Source organism: Vipera berus (genome assembly GCF_964194415.1).
Source record: "Vipera berus genome assembly, chromosome: 1".
NCBI lineage: Eukaryota > Metazoa > Chordata > Lepidosauria > Squamata > Viperidae > Vipera > Vipera berus.
The window spans coordinates 84,881,626-84,897,888 of NC_138202.1; the positions used below are offsets into that span (position 1 = coordinate 84,881,626).

Here is a 16,263-nt window from a genome sequence, read left to right on the forward strand (position 1 = left end):
CATGCACTTCTGATGTTATCTAGCCAGGTAATCTACAAGAAAAGCTGATTCAAATATCAAAAAGCCACAGAAGAACATGTTGCTAGGAATCAGAAGTAACATTTCTGATTAAAAAGAAAATTAAGTTTGCCATATAAACCGGATGACTGTTCAAAGTTTTATTCCAACATCTTTGAGCAAAGAAGTATATGGCATGAATTACTATATTGTAATTCAAATGGAAAGTGTGGTAGCTGACAATAAGTGTTTCCTTAACTTAAGCACATACAGGGTGATGGTTATACTCCAGGCATTCTTTCAGACTGAAAAACAATCCAATAAAAGTTCAAACAATTGTTTCTTATATCTGATCAGCTAAATTATCACAGTGGATTCCAAAATAAGGTAGTTAAGTCTATACTTTATATATCTATCTTATTACTAAAAAGCATAACATGACTGAAAACACTCAGTAACGCACGCACAACACAATATTCTACAAAATTGTCTCCAACCTTCAGTATCATATTTCTGGAAAACTGGGAGGCACATACAGTACATCCTACTAAAGGCACTTATTCTGTGTATGGAGATCCTGGCTGGATTTCAGCTAGTGGCATGTTTTCAGGGCAACAGAACTTCTGAATTACTTATTTCAAATATGTTTCATGTGTTCTTCCATTGTAAGTCATGACTGCACAGAAAAGATCTCACATAAATATACTCTGCTAGAACTGGAACTGTGTAGGAAAAGAGGTCCCCTGTTTTATCCTTAAGAATCTTTTTACTCTCTAGACTGTGACCTATTAATTCAGACGCAAATAGGAAATGGGTATTTCAAGGGAACGCAAACATTGAGGGACAGTGGGACAAGAAAAAAGGAATGTGTCTTGGTTTGCTCCCGTCCAAATATTCTAGGGTCAGTTCACAGCCCATAAGATAATGGGATCCCTAATAAATGGAATAAGATACACCAGAAGTACAGCAGGCTGACAAGGAAGGTGAACACTGAAATTTAAAGATAACATCACCACATTATTTAGATTATAGAGAATAAAAATTTATTTGCTATAAATCAGATTTGGATTTGGGGTGGTTTTTTTTGGTCTTTCCACCCTTTTTTGGTTAGTGTGTTTTTAATATGGTGGAGATCTGTGGAATGTGTAAAAACATGCTTTTCATATTCAACTATTACAACATGTAATTCCAAAATATTAAAACATTAACAAGATTTAATAAACCTGACAATTTCTTAACTGACCAATAAAAATTCAATTCCAAAATCTATGAATCAAATCTCAAGATAGCCTATCGTCGTGAATTCCCTGGGAATGCATTTTATTATAATACCTTAATGGCTACAGATTCTGTAAAGTTCAAAAATTCTGTACGTCAAACTAAATAAATTTTGGTGTTTTGCCTTACCAAACTGATTGCAATTGGGGAACAAATACAAGTAATAAGATGATGGTCACTAATTTAAACTGGGCAAAATGATGCAATGTTGGGCAAAGCCAAAAATGACATGTTATTTTTGAAGCTGACCATTACAAAAGAAAAAAAAAACCCAAGAAAATGCTTAATTATGTTTTAAAGAGATCAGTAGCTCACTGCATTTCTGAGTTCTAGTCCCAGTTCAGTATGATGCTTTTTGTTTTCCCCAACTCTGATTCAATTTGATTGGCACAGCTTTCCTACATGCCACTCTTCAAGGGCACATCTTGTTGGTTCTGTGTTTCATCAATTGCTTGGAATTCGTCATGTGGGCCCTTTTGGTCTTCTGCCTTCTCTTTGTGTACCAAGTGCACCATTTCCTGAGATTTGCTGGCTTCTCCATTTAACCCATCTTTCTTTTTCTCATCTATGCCTCCTTTACCATTGTTGATCACAAGCTTCTTCTTCTGCCCACATCTAACAGAAAAGGGAAAAATTGTAAAGTAAAAATATTTAAAGACAGTATGTTATATACTGCCTTCATTTTGTCTCAAGTAGCAGATTACATTAAAAACATTCGTTCCTTGCTTATTTCTTAAGAACTTCAAAATTACTGCAGATTAATCTTTATTTCTGGTGTGTTGACATAATTGGAACAAAGCATAATCTATCAAAATAGCCTTCTAACAAATTCCTTAGTTTGAATGGAGGATAACTTTGGATTCTTCAGAAGGGTAAGGCTTTGTCTATGGTTCTCAAGTTACACATGGATTGAAGTAATTGATCATCTGAGGGAGGGAGGGAGAGAGGGAAGGAAGGAAGGAAGGAAGGAAGGAAGGAAGGAAGGAAGGAAGGAAGGAAGGAAGGAAGGAAGGAAGGAAGGAAGGAAGGATGGAATGAATGAATGAATGAATGAAGGAAGGAAGGAAGGAAGGAAGGAAGGAAGGAAGGAAGGACCCACAGCTAGGAGTCATTATAAATTCATAACTCAAATGCACCATGTCATATATTTCAAAGAATGTCACAATTCATATACCAGTGCTCAAAAAGCAAATGCCTTTTCATCTTTTCATTTATCCACATGATCCGAGAAGGAATGGGCAAATATTTCTTGTCAGCAGTCTTCACCAAAATGTTCTTACCCAGTAGCAGCAATGTACATTAACAGCAGTTCTTACTATTATAATTGTTGTTCAGAAAAACGAAAGCAAATTTCAAAATGACATCAAAACTGAGATTCAAATGTATCAGTTAAAAACTATTTTTATACTGTGAGTTGGTTCATGTAACATTCAGAGATGGGAATACTAACTTATGAGTCTTCTTTCCCTTTCATTTGCATATCTGGTTTTAAATATTCAGAAGACAGCTGAAATTTAATTTAATTTAATTTAATAATATTTATATACCGCCCTTCTCCCTGAGGACTCAGGGCGGTTCACAGGGCAGAATAAAATACTAAATGCAAACATTAAAAAGAGATTAAATGATTGCCCAAGTTAAAACAATTGGAATACAATTCTAAAACCCCAAGATAAAATTAAGACACCAAAAATAAAAAACCCCACCAATCCCCATCAGGCTAGGCCGGCTTGTACAAACAGAAACGTCTTGAGATCGCGACGAAAGGAGCGAAGATCGGGCGCCATCCGGAGCTCTACCGGTAGCTGATTCCACAGCTCCGGAGCGCCCACAGAGAAGGATCTCCCCCTGGGGGCCACCAATCGACATTCTCTGATCGGTGGCACCCTGAGGCCCTCTCTGTGGGAACGCACAGGGCGCAGGGAGCTTGATGCCGGCAGCAGATGTTCCCTAAGGTACTCCGGCCCCATGCCATGGAGGGCTTTGAACACCGTTACCAGTACCTTGGGGGCATTTGGGGGGCAGCCTGGAACGTAGTTGAAGCAGGCTTTTATGTAGTTTTCCAATGAAACTGTAAAATCTTGCCCCTTCATTAAACTGAGATGTTTGATAAAAAAAACAAAACTTCTCAGACTGGGATAACAGACATTAAAGAAAAATTGATATGTGCTTCACATATTAAAAGAGAATTAAGCCATTAACTTTGGCATTCTATGATAGGGATGTGTCCCAATGTATTTTGGAAAAAATGTTTCATTTTAGAATACATCCATCCTAATTTCTTTAAAAGAAAACTCTTATATTCTCCTCCCACCAATACAATTTTGTTGAAAATTTTGGAAAGCTCAGTAACATGTTCTGATCCGTTCATCAAATGGAGTATTTCTTCACTAACTTTGGAGTCAGTAACACTGACATTACTACTGAAAACCAGATGCTACTCACAGAAAAATACAAATCGAATTTGCAATGAATGGTTTTTGTGGGTTCCAAATAAAGAAGTACATATCCTCTATGAGAAATGTTACAAATTGGCTTCCAGTTTGCGAGCGCGGCGCTTTTGGACGCGCAGGAAGACCTCTCTCCCTGCCGTCTGATCCTTCTTCATTGGAGAACCCTGAAAAGGGTCGAAAGTCGCCCTGGAGGGGCGACCACCGCAAGGAGGCCCTCCTGTGATCGTGGAAGGGCGGCAGCCCTCTGCTTGAATCCAGAGGAGCTCCTTTTGGCCCGAAGAAGAAGAGACCGGCCATCAAGATGGCCGATCATTAAGCTGTTCCCTGCCGAAAGCCAAAAGCACTACCTACCACAACGAAGGAATCTGGAGGACCTGGGTGAGACCTTACCTTTCTTATCCCCCTAACTGCTGCCTGTGGGACTTTTCTGAAAATTTTCTCCCCCTTTTGTTTGAAACAACGGCATTTGTATACTTGGGGAATAACATTTTAAGCCTTAAAGCATGGAAGGGAAAAAATCATCTGATTAAGCAAAGAAATTAAGCAATTAATTTCTTATTACTACTCATTAAAAAGCTCCTATTTTTGTGGGGAACTACTACCCTATTTTCTGTTTAAGATGTGAATTACGGAAAAAAGAATGGACTAATTATACAAAAGCTTTATATTGTTGAATGGTTAAGACAAAAAATATTTTTCTAATAATTGGTGATTTGCTAAGATGAAAACTAGACTTTACTGGTAAATCATAAGTATGTTTTGTAATGAACAATGTAAGTTTTGTACACAAGAGAATTATTCTTTATTGAAATAGGGAATTGTGAGTTACCCCAAAATTAAGCTTTTTTCTGTATATTATAGGCTACTTTAGAGTATTTTATTGCAATTAGGTAAAACTTAAAAACAGGATTTTGATATGTATTAGTGAAATTATATTGAAAATTTTGTTAATTGACTAGGTCACAACTAGAAATGTATTAATTTGATTACTTTGACTATGTGAAAACTAAGGGAATCAGAGAGGGAATCTTTATTGATGCAACCTGAACTATTTACAAACAACTGTTATTTGTTACTTTTGACTACCCAACTGCCATATTGCTTCACAAATACATGTATATGTAAATATTAAAAAACCAATAAAACTTGTAATAAAAAAAGAAATGTTACAAATTAAAATTACTACTAAAATCCTTTAGAATTCTTAATTGAAAATTTCCTGAATATTTTTCTGCAGAATTAAACCACAGAACTATTGCACATTTTCAGGAGATGCTATCTGCATTTGATATCATTGATCAGCTTTAAAAAATATTTGTTTAAAAATTAGCAAAATGTGCCTTATTACAAAAACAATAGCATCAAAAGATCAAGATTTAATATAGATTAGTGAAGAGCAACACTTACTTAAATTAAGGAATTATGTTACAGAAAAGCTGAACAAGCAGGAAATATGCTGGTTCTTAACTACACAGCTAGTAATTAATCTCCAGGCAAACATTTCATGTGAGAAATACCATCCAGCTATCTAATTACTTCAATATAATTTTGTTTTTTTATGTATACTATAACTAAATGGTCATTTTCAAATACTACTCAGCAAAATAATCCAGAGTAAATCCCAGCAGCTAACTTCAAGGTAGCTCTTTGCTCTGATTGAAGAGAAGAAAAGTTATCTGACAAATGTTGAGGCTGAAAATCCACTTTTGAATTGGCATGGAAAAGGACATATCTTATAATGAACATTGGACTAGGACAGGGGTAGGCAACCTCGGCTCTTTTATGACTCATGGACTTCAACTCCAAGAATTCCTGAGTCAGCTATGCTGACTCAGGAATTCTGGGAGTTGAAGTCCATGAGTCATAAAAGAGCCGAGGTTGCCTACCCCTGGACTAGGAGATAAAGTAGTAAGCTTCTAATACATTATATGTTTAAAAACAGTTGTCTACAGCTTCCAAGTGTGCCTGTTGATTAAGTTCTCTGTAATGTAGGAACTGCTGTATCTTTTGAATGCTCTAAAATTGCCAGTCCTAAAAATATCTCAGGAACAGACAGTTTTGGCACTGAGAAATGGAAAACTACAAAAGAATTCCTTACCTCCTTCGACTGTTTACAGCAATGCAAACACCAAGAATCAATGCCAGGGCCAAAAGAGAAGCAACTACAATAAGCCAATCTGCGGATAGAAAAAACATTACTCTGTTATCTGACCAGAGAACTGATATTCTCTTTAATATCTAATTTTACTTCCTTCAGAATAATGCCCATGAACTGTTATTTTTAGTTGACAGAAAACTATTCTTTATGATCTGGTTTTCACATACCGGTAAGTAAAAGTTACGTTCCAGCTACTCTTAACAACAATTATATATAAACAATGATATTTGTGATGATAATTTATATCCATTATTGTATTGTCTTATGTGAGGTAGGGAACAATGACAGCTGCTGTTATTCAACAATTGGGAGTGTGGAACAAAATGTAACTCTGATTAAAAAACATCTCATGGTTTCTATACTACTTTAGCCACAGTAAGATTTTCCAGAAAGTTGTATAGTCAAATGGCAGGGGGTGGAAAAAAACCTATAAGAAGGATAATAATCTAAGAATTAACTACATAACTTGTTTTAATCTGACTTCAAAGCCGGTAATCAAATTACATGGTTTACAAATTAGAGTTCTGAAATTATAAAGTTATGATTCTTCAATAAAAGCAGTTTTCAATATTCAGATTGAAAATATTGCTGTGTTAAACATTTAAACAGCTATTCATTTTCTATGATAGATTGGACAACACTTATTGGGTACTGCATATATCACAGATAAAAACTGTGTAAGAAATAAAGCAATTATGTAGTTGAACCATAAGATTTCACTTCTTTGCCATGGAGTTATTTCTGGATTACAGTTGTCATAGTTTCACCCATTCCATGCCACATTCTACCAAATTACACTATGTTCCTATATGCCAGTGAAATTGTGGCATTCTATAATGAAGTTCAACAGAATTTTCCCCTTGTTTGTACACTATTAAATATATGCATAGTTGAGCTATTTTTTCTGTTGGCAGTATTTTTCATGATTTAAGCCAAGTGTCAGAGAACTTTTAATTCCGATATATCCCAAGACATGGGCATATACCTGTGGAGGTGGGGAGAAATGAAATGTGTGCAATAATATGACATCATTAGAATGTATATACTTAAAGGTGGCATTTGCATGTTTTAAACACAAAAGATGACAACAACAAAAATACAGGAACATCACAGTATGACGACTTCATGATAAGTACCAATGATAAAAGCACAGAAACAAACCTGGTATACGAGCCATTCGTGGTTGACTTTTTCCTGATCCTTCAGATAAAGGTGTCATATTTTTGTCTCTCGCTACACCAGAGTGTTTGTTTGGATCAGGACCTAGAGAAACGGCATGCATTAATCTCTGCATTATCAGTATCTGTAATGTCTGCTTTTGTATTTGCAGAGGACAAAACAATGTTATTATTTAATCAGCATCTATGGACCGATGTGTTTCATTCATAACAAACCTTTAATTTCCATAAGCACTGTAAGCTATCACTACTTATGGAGATAGATTGGTCTTTTTGGCTTTTTCTTTACCCAAACAGGAATCATTATTTCACATATACCCCACAAAAAGGTTGCTTTTCTTTCAGAAGATGTGGGAGAGCTGTGCTACGCCAGGGAAATATCACAAAGCTTAATAATGTTTCAGTTTACTTCAGCACGTCTTTTGTAGGCAGAAATATCCAGACTGATTTGAATTGGAGAGTATAGCTAAATGCTAGGTGCAAATAAGTAAAAGACTATTCCTTTCAAAAATTGCTATTTCTAATATTATACAACTATGCTTGCCCCCACCTTTCCAACAGATCCTGCTGGTTTGTATTAGGAACAATGAATATTGGTGATTTAAATGAATACAAAGGATAAAAAACGAAGTATTGGCATTTGAACACAAGGGTACAATACAGCATAACTGTGACAGTGAACATATGTTGCAATATATTTAATTCAGACAATTCCTAATGGCTACCAGATTATGAGCAAATCAAAATGAATCAACAAAGACTACACAGGGCTGATTAGAAAATCAGAAATAAAATACTCAAACTGATTTGTGAATTTGGAAAGAATTTATCCAGCAAAATATAGTCTACACCAGATTAGGAAAACTGTACAGTGTCTGCTCTAGAATTCATGATTATAAATTCACATACAGTTCACAATTGCTATATTCTCGAAAAACAGACCTATAATTAGGATAAATTCTGTTTATTTCTACATTGATAGTTCACATTCTAAGATGTTGCTAGAAACCATCAAATGTAAATTATTATTAAATAACAAAATATTTTAAGTATTTTCTGCTAATGGAAAGATCAAAATGAGATATACAGGGTAGTGGCTTTTAATGGTCATACTATTATAAACATTCAGGATTCCAACCTGATCAAGCTCCTTTTACGTCTCTCGGTCTTAAGGGCCACCATGGATATCTCAAAAATGCCTTTTTTGCACTGAAAGAATCTAACACTTCCTTGCACTGAGATCTGAGCAGGCACAACAGAAGATGATGGAAAAGAAGGCCTTTTTAAGTATTGATCTGCTGTGGGAATTTTACTAGGAGGCATAGTGCTTTAACTAATCAAAATTTCTGATAGAAAAAGTCATTCTACAGGAGAATCTACTGCTACATGTTCTAGAACAGAGGTCCTCAATCTTTTGGGTACCAGAGACCAGTGCCATGGAGAAAGATTTTTCTGAGGACCAGAGGGGATATGGTTTTGAATACTGCCCGCATCCTGAGGATGGAGCTTTGCTTGTTTGGATGGCCCGCTTGCTGGGATGCTGTGGACTTGTACTGGTCCACAGACCAAGGGTTGGGTACTCCTGTTCTAGAACTGGCAGCCCGTGGGCCAGATACATCAGGCACAGGCCATGCCCACCGCGGCTCCGCAAAGGCAAAAAACATCACAATACATCACAATACGTCACTGGATGAAATCGAGTTTGATACCTGTATTCTAGAATAAACAGCAGAACAAATACTGCAGGAGCTATCTGAAGTATTTATACAAAGCCCATAAAAGCCCATAAGGTTTTTAAAGTGTTAAATTGGAATATCTGGAAAGCCCCATTTCCTCTTAAGCAGGAGCTGACCAAATCTCAGGTGATAGTCAGAGGAGTATCAGCTGTAGCTGCTGCTATAAATTTGGAACCTCACTTGCTGATATCAAGGTTGACTTATTTGATTTCAGCTGGTTTATTAACATGGCATAATCTAAAGACTGGTAAACAATGACAGAAGATGCATTTAAAGTTCTAATTAAGGTAGCAAATATATTTAAACAATCTGCCTGCTTTTTCAAATTATCCTCTTGTACAGCTTTTAGACTGAAAATTGACAATATTTCTGACCCCGAGTGTCCCACTCCCAAAAACAAAAAAGTGTGAAATATCATGCAATTTTATTACATCTTCTCAGAGCTCATGGAGCAATAGCAAGATTTTATGAGATTTTGATGTTCTCATGCAAGATTGTGAAAACCTGCGAATTACAGTATTTTATTATTTTAAGTGGGAATCTATGAAACTTCCCTAGTTTCAGCCAAATATATATAATCGGATTTACAAACAATAGTCAATTGTAAAACATTAGAAATTAGTTTCATGCATATAATTATGTTCAAAGTGATACTGCAGTAATTACTTATTCTTCGGAAATTCCAGAGTGAGGAAAGATAGAAAAATTATTACTCTAGCCGCAAAGTTAAAGAAATTTCATAGAGAATCACACACCTCCTGGTGGACAACATTCCAACCATATATCTTTATACAAAGCAATACAACAGAGAAGGTTTTATTAGTAGTAAGATTTCCAATGAAAATCAAGAGTGCCGCACTGCTTTCCTCATAATTTCTCTTTTTATTTTTATTGATAGGTTGCCCAGATTCATAAATTATGAGATAAGAACTCTTACAAAATGCAAAAATAAAGTTATAGGAATATATATGATAGGTCTTACTGTCAGTGGAAGGTGGATGTCTGTTTATAGGATCTTGACTGTTATTTACAAGATTTTCATCACTGGTCCATATAGGATGCCACTCTGGACCAAGATCTGATTTTTCATTTTTGTCTCCATCACTGGAGGCCACAACTGGGGTAACAATAGTTAAATCAATTATGAGCAGGATATATGCAGGATCAAAACTTTTCCCACCAAATTCTTACTTCTTCCAAGTTTAAAAAAGTGGAAAAGAAGAGATGAAATATAACAGATATTCTCTCTTTTTTTTTACTGGCAAAGGCTGTGGCCTGTTACAATGCGTGCAGGATGATGGACCAAGTAGCAGATGAGGGACAAGGGGAAAAAAGAAAGAAATGCTTCGAATAACGCTCAGCATGAGGTCCATCTCCTACCTTACACTAGCAGGCAGTCACTTATATGTGTGTAGAGACATGAACATATATGAAGAAAGTTCATATAGTTTTACTTGTAATAAATGTAGTACCAGACTATAGTAATTGAAGCTAAAAGCTACTGCAGTACATTGTATTTTCATTTTATTTCTTTTTAAGAAGGTAAACACAATATAGATAGTCCTCAACTTACAACAGTTCATTTAGTGACTGTTCAAATTACAACGGGACTGAAAAAAGTGACTTTTTTCACACGTACAATCATTGTGGCATCCCCGTGGTCACGTGATCAAAATTTGGATGCTTGGCAACTGGTTTGTATTTATGACGGTTGCAGTGTCCCAGAGTCATGTGATCAGCTTTTATGACCTTCTGACAAGCAAAATCAATGGGGAAGCCAGATTAACTTAATAACAATGTTACTAACTTAGCATTTGCAATGATTCACTCAACAACTGTGGGAAAAAAGATTGTCAAATGGGGCAAAACTCACTTAACAAATATTTCACTTAGCAACATAAAGCTTGGGCTCAATTGTGGCCATAAGTCAAGGACTATCTGAGTTTCATTCAACATTTTATCTCCACAGATAGATATTCTATGTATCACCACTACGAGTTATTTGAGGAATTCTTGACATGTAATTGGAACAACAAAGTAGAATGCACAATAAATACATCTCCTCTTATTAGCAAAGTTATGCATACTCTAATCTAAATGCCATTTTAAAAAAAGAACTGTAACGATAGCAGGAAACAATCCAATTATAAACAGGACTCCAAAAAATTGCTATCTTATTACATTATCAACAGATATCCTCTGGTACATGAAATCTGCTAGTTGTGCTAACTTAAAAAAAAACATTTAAAGATATCACTAGGCACTGTGAATAGACCTAAATGGTGTGACCTGAGAGTAAAATAAATGGCTTAGAAAATGAAATTTATAGATTCCAATATGAAATGCAGTTCTATACAATATTGCATAAAAATTTATCTCAATCATTTTAAAAATGAGTTTTAAATATATATGATACATACTTTTCAAAATGTATATATACATCAGGAAAATGTAGCTCATTTCCTCATGATGCCAAATGTAAAGTTATTTTAATCCAGAATGGGCACTGAACTTTGAATGCCTCAGCAACATGTGATTCTTATGATCTTATTGGCCAAAAGCCACCAGAACAACCATGCCTATTGCATTCATAACAATCACATGCATTCTGGTATGAACATACTTATGCAGCTACTATTCTTCCACATAGAAAACAAATTTCAATGAAATACTACATTATATAAACATCTATATTATTGAAGATCTTGAGTTAGTCATTTCAAATCCTAATTACACTTAGTTCACTATTTAGTTAGTGAACTAATTACCATTAGTTCACTAGTTTCAGCTGTTGATTTCATAATTATTTTTCTTATCATCATGATGCAACAAATTAATTACCAATAAAGTAGAATATTTGTTGCTCAGGGTTGAAATCAGGGGTTCTTGTTGCTCTAGGACATGGGTCGGCAACCCGCGGCTCCAGAGCCGCATGCGGCTCTTTGAGCCGTCTCATGCGGCTCCCAGTCGCCCGGTGCGCACGCACCTCTCCAAACGGGAGGAGGTGCGCATGCACCACTCCAAAGGTTTGGAGAGCTGCACGCGCACCTCTCTCGCACCTCCGCCCGAACACCCGTGTCGAGACCTGCTGGTGTTCGGGCGGAGGTCGGGCGGCAGTTTGGAGGTCCCAGGGGTGGCTCCGGCGACACCCGGGCTGAAGGCGGCGCCGCAACCCAGCGCTTGTCACCACGGAGACCCGTCGCCGCTGGCGTGCAGGTGCGTCCACATAAAAAAAAGTGGAACCGCGCGCGTGTATCCACGCACGTGCATGCGCAAAAAATGTTTTGCGCATGCGCAAAACATTTTGTTTTATGCGCATGCATGTGCGCGTGCGTAGATGCACACGCGCGGCTCCCACTTTTTTTTATGTGTGATGGAACCGGTTCTCAGTGGCTCTTTTGCTTTTTCAGGTTGCCGACCCCTGCTCTAGGAGCTTGGTTGTTTTCTTGCAGACATTTCATTACCCAGGCCAGGTAACATCATCAGTGCTAGCAGAGCACCAGAGAGCACCAAGAACCCCTCAACCGATTAATTATTTCCACCAAATAACTTGTATAACGCTAATGATACAGTAGGCTGAAATTTACAAATGAAAAGAGGATATAAGAATCAGCTTCTATTTATGTATTTGAGCACTAGAAATACCTGAAACAAAGATTACTGGCTGCATAACTTACAGAAATAAATAGAACCATTGAGACTATGAGTGAACCTCGGTTAAAGGAAAACTGCTTTCCAGACACTCGTTCTATCCAATGGAAAGTGACATACCTCATAAAGTGTTCTTAGACGCATTTTTTTTACCTGCCTAAAATAGACACGGAAATTAAAAACAGAAGATTATCTCACCTAATAGAGGGGTAAAAAAGATCCCACCACCATTCTAGTGGATACCTGTATGATCAGTTTTATTTTTTTGATTTATTCCTCTTCGAGGAACAATTCCGGAAAATAAGACATCCATTGTGGCTTTTGTAGTATACATGTCTTCACTAACCCATTGCCTTACTGGTTCTGGGGTTGAATCTTCTTTGGTCTCATAAAAGCCCACATCTATGGCAATGATAAAGCAATGGAGAATGAAACAAAACTATTAGCTGCATTTTCATTCCCTTGGCAGCATAGGTCCAATATTTTTTTTCTTGCAGAACAATAGAATACTGGTTATAATTCAGGCATACAAAAAAGCACACTATAACTCTAATAGCAAGTCCCATCCTAATTAACTCCTGTTTTCTTTCCTGTGTCCACCAAAGATTATTAGTGGTTATGGGTAGTAAATTTGGTATGTAGATTTTCTATGTTTATTGTTACACAGTTTTAACAGACAACAAAATAATTCACAAGTAAGAACAACAATTGTCACTTAAAATTGGGATTTTAAGGGTCTCCCCCCCTTTTTCCCCATCACTATTTATATTCTTGCTTTCGTAATAATATATCCTAAATCTAACCATCATTTTGCACACTCACTGCAAGTTTCCAAACAATTTGTTATCACAGAAATAATCACTGGATGCCATTGGAAAATTAGAAAAAAACATTAATTACCATATACTGAATAAAATAATAAAAATATCAAAAGTATATTATAAGAGTAAGATTCAGAATGTATTTTTTGATTCAAGGCTTATATGAGGATTTATATAGAATCATAATGAAATTATACCATATAAATCAGCTGAAGAACAAAACAAATCAACGTAGAAATATTTAGTAAGTTGGTATATATTATTTGTATTATGATATGAATACTAGTCTAATATGAAAACCTTTCCAGGAGTTGTAATAATGAAAAATATATATACTGTAGGTACTATGAAACCATACTTCAATACCTTCATAAGAATCATGTTCATTTTCATGCTGTTTACTGATTTCTGTGCCATTACTGGAAGTATTAGTAGATTTTTCTTCACTGAACCAGTCTGGCTGGTAAATAGGAGGCGATGGTGATTGAGCTGAATCTTCAAAATCCTTGAGTATGGCAACTGTTTGATGAACCAATGATGAACATTTGGATATTTAAAATTTTAATCTGTGCATTGTCCAAATGAATTCCCATCCAAATAATCATTGCCCAAAATTTCTACTTCATTCATATTTTCTGTACTTTTTTTTAAAGAAGAGCTTTTGAGGATGTTTGCCATCTGGTCAATTATATTCACTGAATAAAAATAATCTAATGACTCACTCGATGTAATATCAGGACCAGTGGTGGGATTCAGCTGGTTTGCAACACTTCGGCAGAACCGATAGCTAATTTTTTGTTGCCCAGGCCCAGAATAGACTTCCAGAAGCGGCATTTACAAAAAGAACCGCTTGCTCACATATTTGAATCCCACCACTGCCGAGGACCACTGTAGTTGGAAGTATATTAGCCATTACTATCCATATGAAAGGTTTTTGCTGCACTACTCTGTCCAGTTGATGGAATAACATGTACTGCTCCTGTGACTTTTGTGAGATTTTTATCTTCTTTATTCCATTCATCATGCACATTATGTATTACTTGATTATAAGTAGTATCTTCATGACTGGTATTCTCATTAATTCTCACAATTGTTATAATGATAGGTAATTTTTAAACATCCCGGAACAGCTGCACAATCACTTTCTACATTGTTTACAGTAGGTAGCACTATTTTTTATCTAGATAACTACTGTGAAAATGTAGCTGTATGAATTTAATCCTTGACTAAAGCAGGGAAAACTAGAACTGCAAAATGGTAGCCTACTAACTTTCATACTAAAGATTTGAACTTTGTATGCAACACCATATATCAGGGGTGTCAAACTGCCAGCCCATGGGCCGTATGCATCATGGCGAAACTGCGCCCACCCCATTGCCGGCAATGGAAAAAAAGTTGTGATACGTAGAAACATGTCATGTGATGTTGTGAGTTTGACACCCCTGCCATATATCATTACAAGTATGTAGACTATTTTCAAAACCTCATGCCAATTTTACATGTATAAATGCTTCATGTAACAATTACTAAAGACCATAGCTGTTTCAACAATAGAGTTTTGTCTAAATGCGATGCCACTTAAAACTATTCCACCCACCACATAAATGTCTTCCATGTCCTGAAGGACTTTAGCAGAATTAATTTAGGCTATTATTTAACTGATTTAGAATGGCAATATAGAGAAAATTAATTCTTTTTCTTCCTAGTACCTGTATGTGATGTTTTATTTTCTTGCACATTATCTGGGAGATTACTAATTCCAGGTATCAAATCGTTTATTGATGAATTTGTAGGATGAAGTTTCTCATTCAAATCAGGATCTTCTTTAATCAATGAATCTTGGGTAGAATCCTCATAATCACCAGCTTTCGTGGAATTCACATCTATTACAATATTATTGAATTGATTTGTATTTATTTATTTATTTATTATATTATATTATATTATATTATATTATATTATATTATATTATATTATATTATATTATATTATATTATATTATATTATATTATATTATATTATATTATATTATATTTATATACTGCCCTTTCCCGAAGGACTCAGGGCGGTTTACAGGGTGGTTAAAACAAAAAATACAAAAGTTAAAAACAGATTAAAAAAATTATATCCGTCCCTGAACAAATAAAACCCCAGTTAAAATTAAAATTATCAGCCTGGGCCAGACAGCTCGAAGAGCCAGGTCTTCAGGTCCCGGCGGAACAAACGGAGGTTAGGGGCGGTCCTAAGCTCCACTGGCAGCTGGTTCCAAAGGGCAGGCGCACCCACTGAGAAGGCCCTATCCCTGGGTGTTGTCTGCCGGCAGTCTCTTACCGGCGGTACCCTGAGAAGACCCTCCCTGTGGGAGCGCACTGGACGAAGGGAGCTTGATGCCGGCAGCAGGTGTTCCCTCAGATAACCCGGACCCAAGCCATTTAGGGCTTTATAGGTCATCACCAGCACCTTGAATCTCACCCGGAGGGCAACCGGGAGCCAATGCAGCTCGCGGAGTAGAGGTGTTACATGGGAGTATCGGGAAACCCCCATCACAACTCGCGCGGCCGCATTCTGCACCAGCTGAAGCCTCCGAGTGGTCCTCAAGGGCAGCCCCATGTAGAGAGCGTTACAGTAGTCTAAACAGGAGGTCACAAGCGCATGAGTGACTGCGTAGGGCATCTCGGTCCAGATAGGGTCGCAACTGGCGCACCAGGCGCACCATTTGAAACAACATAGGAGTGACTTTCACTAAATAAATTTCTAAAACATATATACATTACTTCTATCTTTCTGTCTTACACTGGTTGAAACATACTGTATATTTTAATTTAAAAGTATTAATATTTCCCTAATTTGGGATTATGATGATGGAACATGGCTAATGAAGCATTCACAGCATTCATTTTCAAGTGCCTATTTAGCATTCTTCCATAAACTGATATGTAAATTATATGTCCTCTCATAAACTTTCAGAAATTGATGATCAGTTTAAGAGCT

General features: G+C 36.4%; 1 protein-coding gene across 2 annotated transcripts in view; it reads right to left on the minus strand.

Moving 5' to 3' along the window:
- Window positions 1-264: 264 nt before the first annotated feature.
- The window catches only part of CD44 (CD44 molecule (IN blood group)), an 88,189-nt gene continuing 72,190 nt past the window's right edge, over window positions 265-16,263 (minus strand). For both annotated transcript variants that reach the window (XM_081315312.1, XM_081315313.1), the window contains 7 exons: window positions 14,982-15,155; window positions 13,639-13,791; window positions 12,695-12,853; window positions 9,783-9,917; window positions 7,048-7,149; window positions 5,827-5,905; window positions 265-1,890 (listed from right to left, as the gene is read on the minus strand). In XM_081315312.1, the coding sequence (XP_081171438.1) occupies window positions 1,674-1,890; window positions 5,827-5,905; window positions 7,048-7,149; window positions 9,783-9,917; window positions 12,695-12,853; window positions 13,639-13,791; window positions 14,982-15,155 (1,019 nt within the window). In that variant the 3' untranslated portion in view covers window positions 265-1,673. The remainder of the gene's footprint in view (window positions 1,891-5,826; window positions 5,906-7,047; window positions 7,150-9,782; window positions 9,918-12,694; window positions 12,854-13,638; window positions 13,792-14,981; window positions 15,156-16,263) is intronic.